The 12742-nt window shown below is 40.3% G+C and overlaps 1 protein-coding gene across 2 annotated transcripts; it reads left to right on the top strand.

The window, feature by feature from the left end:
- The first annotated feature begins 254 nt into the window (after nt 1-254).
- Nucleotides 255-12526, top strand: LOC140462991 (serine/threonine-protein kinase 35-like). 2 transcript variants are annotated; one of them, XM_072556575.1, is made up of 2 exons: nt 255-1875; nt 11879-12526. In XM_072556575.1, the coding sequence occupies exon 1, from the start codon at nt 734-736 to the stop codon at nt 1832-1834; it is 1101 nt and encodes a 366-aa protein (XP_072412676.1). In that variant the 5' UTR covers nt 255-733; the 3' UTR covers nt 1835-1875; nt 11879-12526. The 2 variants fall into 2 exon arrangements, with proteins under 2 accessions (XP_072412676.1, XP_072412675.1); XM_072556574.1 differs by having other exon boundaries at nt 256-1868.
- Nucleotides 12527-12742: the final 216 nt, after the last annotated feature.

Below are 12742 nucleotides of genomic sequence, written 5' to 3'. Positions count from 1 at the left end.
CGTATATGCTTAACCGAACTGTCTATGCAGACATATGCATTACTGAATGCGCGTATTGCATAACATGATAGACAGCCTGCACATGCACTGCATTGCAATGACAAGGGTGCGGGTACGGACTGAAGTACATTACAAAGTGTATAGCCTGCAACAGCAAGCAGTTTGCGTGGACCTCAGTTCGCGACAGCACATGCAATGGCATGACAAGAGGCTAAGCCGAGCCGCAGCTGGAAGAGCGCACGCATCCCTGGACGTGCGCATGCGTTCGGTCAGGGGCACGTGAGCACGAGGCCGGCCGTGGACTGGCCGAAAGGAGCCGCGCGCTCGCGCGGGGGGAGAAAAAGAGAGTGGAGAGGCCCCGGACTCCCGGCAATGACTGAGTGCGCGAGCCGGCGTAGGGCCGCCGTAACCGGGAGCGTCGTCGGCGCGCTGTGATCGCGTGGGAGACGGCAGGCTGGATGTTACCAGCAGCAGCAGGAGGTGAGGAGGCAGGCAGGCAGTGAGTGAGTGCCCGGTCCCGGTCCCTCTCCCCTCCCCTCTCTCCCCCCACCTCCCCCCCCTCTCCCGGGAGGGGGGCCGGGAGCTGCGGCTGCGCTGGAGCTGGAGCTCGAGCGGAGTGAAGCGGGGCCCCGAGGCCGAGGCCCGGAGAGAGGGGGGAGGAGGAGAAGGAGGAGGAGGAGAGCCGGAGAGCCAGGCCCCGGCCTCTGTCGCTCAGTGATGTGGAGTGTGAGCCATGGAGACTCGCGAGCTGCCGAGAGAAGGCGCCGCCGACTGTGAGGAGCGCCCGGCGCTGAGCGGTACCGGCACCGGCCACAGCCCGAGGCTGCCGGGCCTGCTGTGGGAGCCCAAGTACAGCCTGGTGCAGGAGGTGGGCCGCGGCAGTTACGGCGTGGTGTACGAGGCGGTGGTGAGGAAGAGCGGAGCCCGGGTGGCCATCAAGAAGATCCGCTGCGACGCCCCGGAGAACGTGGAGCTGGCCCTGTCCGAGTTCTGGGCTCTGACCAGCCTCAAGCGGCAGCATGAGAATGTGATCCAGTTCGAGGAGTGTGTGCTGCAGCGCAACGGCATGGCCCAGAAGATGAGCCACGGCAACAAGCGCTCCGAGTTCTACCTGCGCCTGGTGGAGACCTCCCTGAAGGGCGAGCGGATCCTGGGCGCCGGCGAGCCCTGCTACCTCTGGTTCGTCATGGAGTTCTGCAACGGCGGCGACCTGAACCAGTACGTGCTGTCCCGGAGGCCCGACTCGGCCGTCAACACCAGCTTCATGCTGCAGCTGACCAGCGCCATCGCCTTCCTGCACAAGAACCACATCGTCCACCGCGACCTGAAACCCGACAACATCCTCATCTCCGAGAAGTCGGGAGTCCCCATTCTCAAAGTGGCCGATTTCGGCCTCAGCAAAGTTTGCGTGGTGGGCGGAGGAGCAGCCACCAACAAAAACGTGAATGTGAACAAGTGCTGGTTGTCCTCCGCCTGCGGCTCTGACTTTTACATGGCTCCAGAGGTCTGGGAAGGACACTACACGGCCAAGGCTGACATTTTCGCTCTGGGGATCATCATATGGGCCATGATAGAGCGAATAACTTTCATTGATGCTGAGACTAAGAAAGAACTGCTTGGGACCTATGTTAGACAGGGCAGTGAGATTGTACCTGTAGGGGAAGCATTGCTAGAAAACCCAAAGATGGAACTACACATCCCACAGAAAAGGAGAACTTTCATGTCTGAAGGGATCAGACAGCTTATTAAAGACATGTTGGCTGCTAATCCACAGGATCGTCCCGACGCATTTGAGTTAGAAACTAGGATGGACCAGGTCACTTGTGCTGCGTAAATTATCTATTATAAAGGGGATACTCTTGTAAAAGGTATAAAGTAAGCAAAATATTGATTGTGCAGATTCTTGGTTATATGTAATTCTATGTACCACACTTGCCTTATTTAGTGTACATAGTTTCTCCTTGATTGTAAAGCATACTTTGTCAGAACTTGTTTTGAAAGTGTGGTCTTTTTCAAACACTTAACTCTGGGCCCCATTTTGATTTTAACTCACCCAATTTAAGGACTATTTTAATCATTAAGAAAGAAACCCAAAATTTTATTCCCTTTTGGAAGAGGGAGGTTGGCATTTTTCTTTGAGAGCAACCATACTCTGGGATGATTCTCTTGCAGCACGAACAATAGTTGATGTATCGAAGAATCCAAGAAAGGAGTGTACCCACCTCCGTCATGTATCCATGAAGTATACTATGTTCTTTACTGTCTAATTGTGTACTGAGAACTAATGTGAGAGAAAAAGTATAGAAAGGACAGGAACAACTGAGATTATTAAATGTGCTGTAGGTCTATTGTCAATTACTCACTCAAGCCAGTCCCCACTTGAATTAAGTCCCAGTCTTTCTAGAATACCCTGGAATCTTTTCACTCTTAGTAATTGGAATGGGCTAAAACATTATTTCCAATCACATCATTTGCAAATAGATACTAGTAATGTCATTTAGACCATATTGTATTTTACTTGCATACAATTAAAATTTATGTATGCTATTTTGAGGATGGTGCATTGTGAATCAAATGTTCAATTAAGAATAGAAATTGAAAATGCTGAATATTACTTAGCTGGTCAGGTAGTGATGGGAAAAACTGATGTTTAATGTTGATACAATAAGTCCTTAGAATTGTTATGGATGATTGTTTTGCTTGTAAACATTGGTCTATAAGCTAATGAGACATGGTGGTTTTGATCCCTTTTATCTTCATGGATTATGCTAATTGACTTTGAGAAGCTGTGCATTGTTTTCTTGTTTGGTATCAAGAAAAACTGCTTAAATCCATGCCACTAATATTACACCAAATAAATAACTATTTTAGAGCTCCCTAATCTAATTAGGTATTTTCAAATTGGTAACTTTATGCAACTTTTTTCTGCTCTTAAATTAATTTTTCACAACTTGGAACAGTAATAGATCTTCCCTGTTTTGGCTAAATATCTTAATATTTGTGATCTGTTGTTTCTATTTCCATTCTAACTTTTTCAGTCCTGTGTACTTTCCGGCAAAGTAAACATGGCATTTTTCTTGTATTACGAAGATGTTTTAAGAATTAAACCCACAGTTGAGATAGGAGATTTTGTTTTAGGGATATTATGCTAAATGATGGCATCATACATCGGTGATAAACATTTAACCTCTCTTTTCCTCTGAATTGTAGCGTATTGTTTGACCCTTTCCTATTCTGGTGTACTTGTGAGCTTGTTTACATTTTCAATTTAACTCCACTTTAGTTTGAGGGTAGGATGAGAACAAAAGGTGGCTGAATCAAAATAACAAAGCAAATATTGTCAGTAGTGATTGCACACAGTATAGTTAAATGTTTAGTGGAACTCATCACATGACCTCTGCCATAAATAGGTTATAGGAGTCCACTATAAAAATTGTTTCAGATATGAAAAGAAAGTTTGGGAATATTGATCCGTCAGATTGCTGTGGTGCGGAGAATATATTTATCCAGAACAAATATGTACACAAACAAAACAGTTGTTGAATGTAAGTGTTCTTTTTCATTTTGCAAACACCAGTTTGACTGTTGTTCTTGTATATTGTAGAAAGAGGACAATCAAGACTTTATGGATGAAATCTGGCAATTATGAAAGTCAATCATTTTCATATTTGATAATTAATGAAATTGCTGGTTTAAAAACCAGTTAGTGGTCAGACAGCCAACTGGTAAATATTTCAGTCTGGAGTGAAATTTGTAGGCAAGCTTATGTACCTGTTCCAATTGAATTTGTGTATAGTTTGGGGATATTTTCATTAGGCTTACTAATTTGTTATAGTTTTTACATGCATGCAGTTTTTTTCTGCAAGCATGTGTTACAAAATATTGTCCATGTAAACAGTAAGATGAACATAACTTCTGCTACTAAACAGAATTCTTTTGAAGATCTATAAATATATTTGCAAACTTTTACCTTTTTGCCTTATGAAACATTTTGTTGGCTGTTGCTGAATTTATTCTACAAAGTTTTTTTCTCTGGATGTATAGAAACATTTTTTCAAATTGGGGAAATCCAATTTTCTTTTTACTTTCAGTTTCTTTTTTTTATTTTTGAAAAGTTTGGTTCTTGCACAAAAATCCATTCTATGGCAACTAAATTAGTTATTTCTTTTGTCCTATGGATCAACAATATTATGCAGGCCATTTTTGCTTTTATATATTTAAAAAAAAGTAAAGGCAGAAGTTCAGTGAAGATCTGTGCAACGTTTGTTAATATCTGAGGTATTGAGGCTAGTTCCCCAAACTGGACATGAGTGTTTATCCTCTTGGCTTCATAAAATGCAATGGTCAATTTTACATTGATTTTGCACTGCAGGTGGTGATAAACTTTTGAGGGCAGAGCCCATGATCTGGAAACTAGTCATAGCACAGCATAGATGTAAGTAGCCGATCTCATGCACTATGTTGTGGGCCAGGAATTGAGCATGTGTTATGTAGTGTATATCCTGCAATGCAAATTCACATTTAGGATATAAGGAGAATTTAAAGTCATGATCAAAGCTAAAATTAAATACAAAAAATAGTCTAATGGTGAGCACTGCTGCCTGTCAGTGCCAGGGACCTGAGTTCAATTCCCACCTCGGGCGACTGTCTGTTTGGAGTTTGCACGTTCTCCCTGTGTCTAGGTGAGTTTCCTTCCGGTGCTCTGGTTTTCTCCCATGATCCAAAGATGTGCAGTTCAGGTGAATTGGCCACACTAAACTGCCCATACTGTTAGGTGCATTAGTCAGGGGTAAATATAGGATCGGAGACTAGGCCTGGGTAGGTTATTTTTCGGAGGGTCATTGTGGACTTGTTGGGCTGTAGGGTCTGTTTCCATGCCATAGGGCCTGTTTCCATACTGTAGGGAATGTAATATAATAAAGTAGTAGAGTCATAGTGATGTACAGCATGGACACAGACCCTTTGGTTCAACCTGTCCATGCCGACCAGATATCCCAACCCATTCCAATCCCACCTGCCAGCACCTGACCCATATCCCTCCAAAACCTTCCTATTCATATACGCATCCAGATGATGTTTAAATGTTGCAATTGTACTAGCCTCCACCACTTCCTCTGGCAGCCCATTCCCCACACGCACCACCCTCTGCATGAAATCGTTGCCCCTTAGGTTTCTTTTATATCTTTCCCCTCTCACCCTAAACCAATGCCCTCTAGTTCTGGACTCTCCCACCCCAAGGAAAATACCTTGGCTATTTACCCTATCCATGCCCCTCATGATTTTATAAACCTCGATTAAACCCCTCCACCTCCGCTCCAGGGAAAACAGCCCTAGCCTATTTAACCTCTCGCTTTTGCACAAGTTCGCTCAGCCCTGGCAACCTTTTATAAATCTTTTCTGAACTCTTTTAAGTTTCACAACATCTTTCCAATAGGTAGGAGACCAGAGCCGAATGCAATATTCCAAAGGTGACCTAACCAATGTCCTGTACAACCACATGACCTCCCAACTCCTGTACTCAATACTCTGACCAATAAAGGAAAGTATACCAAATGCCACCTTCACTATCCTATCTACCTGCAACTCGACTTTCAAGGAGCTATGAACCTGCACTCCAAGGTCTCTTTGTTCAGCAACACTCCCGAGGACCTTATCATTAAATGTATAAGTCCTAAGATTTGCTCTCGTAAATGCAGCACCTTGCATTTATTTAAATTAAACTCCATCTGCCACCCATTGGCCCATCTGATCAAGATCCTGTTGTAGTCCGAGGTAGCCGCCTTCGCTATCCACTACACCTCCAACTTTGGTGTCATCTGAAAACTTCCTAACTAAACTCTTAAGCTCACATCTAAATCATATATATAAATGGTGAAACGTAGTGGACCCAGCACTGATCCTTGTGGCACTCCACTTGTCACAGGCCTCCAATCTGAAAAACATCCCTCCACCACCACCCTTTGTCTTCTACCTTTGAGCCAGTTCTGTATTCCATAACATCTAACCTTGCTGACCAGTCTCCCATGGGGAACCTTGTTGAACGCCTTACTGAAGTCCATATAGATCACGTCTACTGCTCTGCCCTCATCAATCCTCTGTTACTTCAAAAAACTTAAGTTTGTGAGATGATTTCCCACACACAAATGTTGACTATCCCTAATCAGTGCTTGCCTTTCCAAATACAGGTACACCCTGTCCCTCAGGATTCCCTCCAACAACCTGCCCACCACCGACATCTGGTTAACCTGTCTATAGTTCCCTGGCTTGTCCTTACCACTTTTCTTAAACAGTGGCACCACGTTAGCCAACCTCCAATCTTCTGGCAACTCACCTGTGACTATCGATGACAAATATCTCAGTAAGAGGCTCAGCAATCACTTCCCTAGCTTCCCACAGAGTTCAAGGGTACACCTGATCAGTTCCTGTGGATTTATCCACTTTTACTTACAGATGAAAGGATAGTTGCTATTGAATTTTGAGTTTGGAGCAAGCTAATGCCTGAATCATCTTATTTTGTTGCAACTTTGTATCTTTTATACTTCAGGCAGCCATACCACCAGCATTCACTTTTCAGTTTCATGTCGGGCAAAGTGCTGTACTGAGTAGAGAATTCACAACAAAACTTTATTTAGATTTGCAGTAAAGTTATGGGACAAAGGTTAGTGTAAACCAGAGGAACATTTTTGGTCAAAGATTATTTCTTGGAAATAAATTTAGTGGCCTTTGCTTTGAAGAAAAATGTGAGCTGGTTACTGTAGTTTAATTTATGTAATAGTTAATGTCGTCATTAGGGGGTATAGTTAAAAATACATGTATTGTGTAACTACTGATCTCCTTTATACCAAAGTACACAGGCCTTTTGACCTTTAGAGGATCTGAAACCTGTTGTTTTTTTTTTCAGAGCATGCTGCAAACTGAATATTCTTTTCCTCTAAAACAACAAACTGGATGCTGGAGATTTGAAACAAACAAAACACAAATTGCTGGAGAAACTCAGCAAGTCTGGCAGCATCTCTGGACAGAAAACCGTTAACATTTAGTCTAGTGACCTATCTTTCTTTCTTGATAGTCAGAACTGAACCGAAGAGTATAGTGTGCAGTCGGTTCAAACAGCATTAGGTTAGAGTGGGTGAGAGGAGCAGAGAAAATAAGGCAACCAATGTCAACCGTTCTCTATGTCAATTGGAGGGGATAGTGTTGGAAGTGTTTGAAGGTGTTTGCAGGATGGGGAAGAGGACTCTTTCTCCAATGAAATGGGCTAAGAGGTGACTGAAAAAGAGGTCAGTGTTGTGTAATTGCCTGAAATCCATTTGAGATGTTGGCACAAAGGGATAAAGGTGAACCCTTTTGAGTACAGTGTGTGCAACAATAGTGCGGAAGGTCAGAGATATAATAAATATCTGACAAGGTGAGGTTAGGAGGAGGAGTGGAATCAGAGGGAAGGGTAGAGAGGAAGGTTTTGGAGGTCCATGATTTTACCCTTTCAACTTGTTCTGCCTTTGAACAAGATCATGGCTGCCTTTACATTACACTAAAATTCCAAGACATGATTTGCATGGATGTTTCATTTAGAATGATGTGAAAGTTGGAGGTTTAAATTAGGAGATAAATTTTGATTTTATACTTCGACTTTGTCACAATGACCTCAAGTTAAACCTTGCTGAGATGTAGTGTTTTCTTTCATACCTGGACAGCTACTCTGTTCTGGGTGTTTCCAATATGGAGCTGGAGTAGTCGTTATGCGCTCTAAACCAATTGCATTTGAAGGTTCTCAGAGAGTGCCCTCCCCTGCCACCAAAAACACACCACTATTGCCAGAAAAACAAAAGGCCGTTAAAGATGATTACACAAACAGTGTGAAGGTTGAAGGTAGAAGTTAAATATTCTGAAACTTTTTTTTTAAACAAAGCTAATAAATTAGCACAACTCCATGAAACTGGCCCAGGAAAATAAAATTCACTAAGAACTACTATTTAAAATCAGTTACCTCTGAACAATGTCTAAGTAGGGTTTCTAATGGCAGTAACGGAGTGGAAAAGTTGAAGTTCTCAGAGTTCTTGGTGTGAAGCAGTCTGCATCCATCCACAACATTGTAATAGAACTGAGTGCCAGACTACAAGTTGGGGTTTTCTGTTAATCTGAGTGCCCAAACTCTTGCAGTTGGGAGTCAGTTTTAGAGAGATACTGAAAAGATAAGTCTTGCATTTGTATAGAGCATTTCACAACCAGTAGAGATTTTCAAAATGGTTTAATTGGAAAAATTATTATGAAAGAGAACTAGCTAGAAATGTAGCACCGTGTAATAAGACCTTTTACAAGTATTTTTATTAAGATTAACTAAATTTAAGGTATGACCTGGGAATTAATAGTGAGAAATGAGGAAAGGTTAGAAGTTTTGAACAGGAATGTTGTCTGATTATATTGTACAAGATACGAAAAACAAATATCCCAAGAATGCTTAAGTTAAGCGCGCAGGAAGGTGGAATTCAAAACAATCGGTACTGGGAAACTGTTAGACCTAAAAGTTTACAAGTCTTCTGGACATGGTGGCTTGTACCCTTGGGTCTTGAAAGATATAGCTGCAAGTTTAGTTGATTGATTTTGGTTGTGATGTGAAAAAAGATTCTGGAAAGGTCCTAGGTGATTGGTAAATTGCTTCTGTAATGCTTCTTCAAGCAAGCAGGAAATTATAGGTTAGTTAGTCTAACATGGAAGAAATTCTTTTATCTGTTATTAAGGACATAATAAGAAATATAGAAAAATTCAAAGTAATCAGTCTGTAAACATAATTTTCTGAAAAGAAAATCTTGTTTGATTAATTTGTTAAAGTTAATTGAAGTAACAAGCAAATTGTGTAAAGGGGCTGGGCCTGTTTGGATTTCAAGAGGTTTAATTAGTTGAGTTGCTAAAAGTTATTATACAAAATAAAAGCTCATGGTATAGAGTAACATAATAGCATGCACAAAGGACTGGTCAGCTAACAGAGTGTGATAAATGGGTAATTATTTGGTTGACGAGCTAGAACTTGTGGACTGTCATATGGATTAGTGACACCACAACTGTCAACTATATTCCATAATTTGGATGAAGAGACCAAATGTATGGTAGCTCGAATATGCTGATAACACCAACATAGGTAGGGGAGTAAGTTGTTAACAAAACATAGATCTACAAAATGATTTACTCAGGTTGAGTAGGTGGTAGTTTGGCCATTAGATTGAAATGTGTGAATTTGTACACTTTGGCAGGCAAAATAGGCAATTTTTTTATTTGAAGAGAATTCTACAGTGTAGAAATATTGGTGAGTCAGTTCATGAATCAATAAAATATAGGATGTAGACACAGCATGTAATTAGGAAGACTGTTGAAATATTGGCATTGATTGCAGGGGAATTGAATATAAAAACAGGAAATGTTGCTGCTGCCTTAATTAAACAACATATATAATACTGTGCATAAAGAAATAACAATATTGGAAATAGTTCAGAGGAGGTACAATTAACTAATCCCTTGGATGAGGGTGTTATCTTCTGAGGAAGAATTTAGAAGAGTTGACCTCCAGACAATGGGATATAGTTTGATATAATCTGCCAATCTTTGAATGGAAATCCTTTTGTGTGTTTGAATTCAGAAGAGTGAGAGATGGTTGTATCAAAACTTGTAAGTGAGTGATGGGATTGATGGGATGGATGGTAAGGTGATGCTCCCTCTTGAGGTAGTCGTATCTAGGAGAAGAGCTTAAAAATTGTCCCATTTAAAATGGAGACAGAGGAGAATCTTTCTTTTTGAGGCACATTAGTCTCTGGAATTCTTCTCCCTCAAGTGTGCTGGAAGTTGGGCATTGAATATGTTCAGGTTGGAATTTTGACACAAAGGAATTGAAGGTTATGGGGGTCAGGCTGGATTTCAGCCAAAATTGATCAGTCATTGATAAGACTATGACGCAGAGTGGCCTATTCCTCTAAATATTTATGTTTGCATGTGCTTCCCAGCCAATTTTAATACTTCTAAAATATGCTTACTGTTTAGAAAGTTGACAGTTTGCAGTTACTTCCTGTTATAAGAATACCAATAAGGGACAAAACTGACTTTTATACTGTACAAGAGTGTGCTGACTAGTAGAGCGATCGGAATGGAAAATTCAATGGTTAATGATATCTTAGCAGTTCAATGTTCAGATTTCAAACCATGCATGTTGACTATCATCTATTTTGTTGAGGTTGAAACAGGAGCAATGTATATGTGCATGAACTTTGAAGGGCCATGTATGCACTTGTACCTTCAGAAGTAGTGTATGCTTGTGCACTTTTTGCAAAGTTTCAGGCCCTGTGTATTAATATATATAGCCCCCAGTATACACAAATGCATCATACTGAAAGCTTGACTGGCAATCCTAAAATCATTGCCATTAACTTGTTTGTACTGACACAATGATCCAGCAAATGTTGTCCAGTTGTGAAATAACATCTAATTTTGAAACTGGTCAGAGTTTTCTAAGTGCTGCGTCATTGGGTATGGTCACTACCTTGCTTTGTGCCGAGGGGATATACCTTTAATATAATTCACCAAACTTTGGACGTGTGGCTTACATATTGCATCATACCAGCATTGAAATTCATATACCACATTACAAATGTGGGAGGCATTTTTGGCTTTTCAGCAGTGTCTTGTTAGTGGCAAATGCCACTTGTGTTCCTGCTGCATAGCAGAAGTGTGATACATTATGAACAGAGAGAATGTGTGCATGCACTCCAGTTGTTTCAACTCAACAGAACAAGTGACAATCATTCGCTAGCCTTGGGCCATGCCCTGAGAAATTGGTCAACCTGCCTAGTTTGAAATCTAAGCAAAGTCTGGCAATTAACAATAAATTATCATCAGTTGATGCATTCTTTATGACAACACTGCACGTCCATTTGTTAATTATTCAGCATTCTCTTCATACGTAAAAGTTGGTTTCTGCCTTTATTGTGTTATTGCAAATTGTCCTGAGTGCAAGACAAAAAACTTAAAGCCATGTCTTTTTCAGCAATTTCGTACTGATTTATTATGGGTGCCTCTCTAGAAAATTTGCTTGTCCACAGCATTATTCCTTAACTAATGACAAATGGTCAGGGATAAACCAACCAGCCATCTTTTGGGAGTGTTGGAATAATACCATTAAATGCATCATAATCTTGAGTGATCTTTGGCTTAGAACAGAAGTATCTATATGAAAGAACAAAGCTGCAAAGCATTTAAATAGTAGGAAATTGTGGAAACAAATAGAGTAATGATGAAACACATGCATGAGCAATTTTCTACAGTTTCGTGAGGCTTTCATTTATATAACTGAATTGTTATCAAAGAATGAAATTGATTTTAATTTCAAAGCTTTTCAAAATTGAAAACAAGTACAAATGTATTGCCCTTGTGAGTTACATTTTTTCAGTGCAATGCAAACTTATAGCATGAATTTTGTCACTTATTGCAAACTTTACTGCCCTCCGTTTCTTCATGAATAAATTGTCTAATTTGAAGGGCTTATATAGTAACAATATTTGTCAGACTTCAATTGTAATCTGTTGTTGATGTAGACATATATCTTAAAATATTTTTGTAGTTTAATAATTACTTGGTTCCAGTAAGTTTTGTGAACACCGCCTGTTTTGTTGAATTATGCAAGATTTCCATGGCACATTTTATTTCAAAATGTTCTAGCAATCCTGACAGATCAGGACATAAAAACATTAATGCCATTCCTTTCTCCACAGATGCTATCTGACCTATTAAGTATTTCCAGTAACGTTTGTGTTTCTTTCTACTTGCATTTACCATAGTTTACAGATTTGTTTGTGATTGCTTTTAAATTATAAGCTATTCCTTTTTTTTGTTTCAGGCTGGACAAGTTAGAATACGAGTGTGCTGTCAAGAATGGAAAATTAAATTGAACAGCTTCCTTAGAATGAACAGAAATTGAAGTCTTTTTGCTGCATTTAGAGCTTCAGCACTAGCTGATATCAGGACAAGGAAAGCTATGCAATTAAATTGCTAAGATTTTATTTTTTGGGGGTGGGAGGGAGTGTTTGCCATGCAATAAACTTGTATTTACACTATTTGGTTGTATCTTCGCTTTATCTGATTAAATGCTGTGTCCTTGAAGATTTAATTGGGTGGATTGAATTCTTAAAGCTGAATGACCCTATGTTGATTAACTTTGTTTTATTATAAGCATTAGCTGTTATTGGCAAGAATTTGAGCAGCTGCACTTATTATATACCAGTATGATTTGTTTTAAAATAATCAGCATGAGTGACCAGAGTGCCTTATTATTTTGTCAGATTAGTTGATGCTATACAGAATCCAAGGAACTTTAAATTTCAAAATGTGTTAATTTTTTTGATTATGTTCTGGAGAGCCAGTTTCTTTAATATGGCCTAGATGAAGTCTTCTGGCAGGCTGAAAACTGTGGGTTAGTCAACTTTAAAATCAGGAGTTTCGTTGAAATAACTTGTTGAATAAAGAGCTTGGCCATTTGGAAACTGAAGCTAAATACTTGTGGTTATTCTTCCTTCTTCCCAGCCACACGCTTAGTGACTTTTGATAAATAGCTGAAACTTTGGGTCAAGTAGGATCTGGTATTTGGGATTTGTACTTGAAACAAGGCTGAAGAAAATTGTCTTCTCTCTGACATGAAGTTTGAATAAACTTGTCCTAGCTGTGCATGAGTTATGTGATCATAGTAAAGAACAAAAATTGCGGC

The sequence above is a fragment of the Chiloscyllium punctatum genome, chromosome 37, assembly GCF_047496795.1.
Source record: "Chiloscyllium punctatum isolate Juve2018m chromosome 37, sChiPun1.3, whole genome shotgun sequence".
NCBI classification, from domain to species: Eukaryota; Metazoa; Chordata; class Chondrichthyes; order Orectolobiformes; family Hemiscylliidae; genus Chiloscyllium; species Chiloscyllium punctatum.
This window is presented reverse-complemented; position numbering and strand designations above follow the sequence as displayed.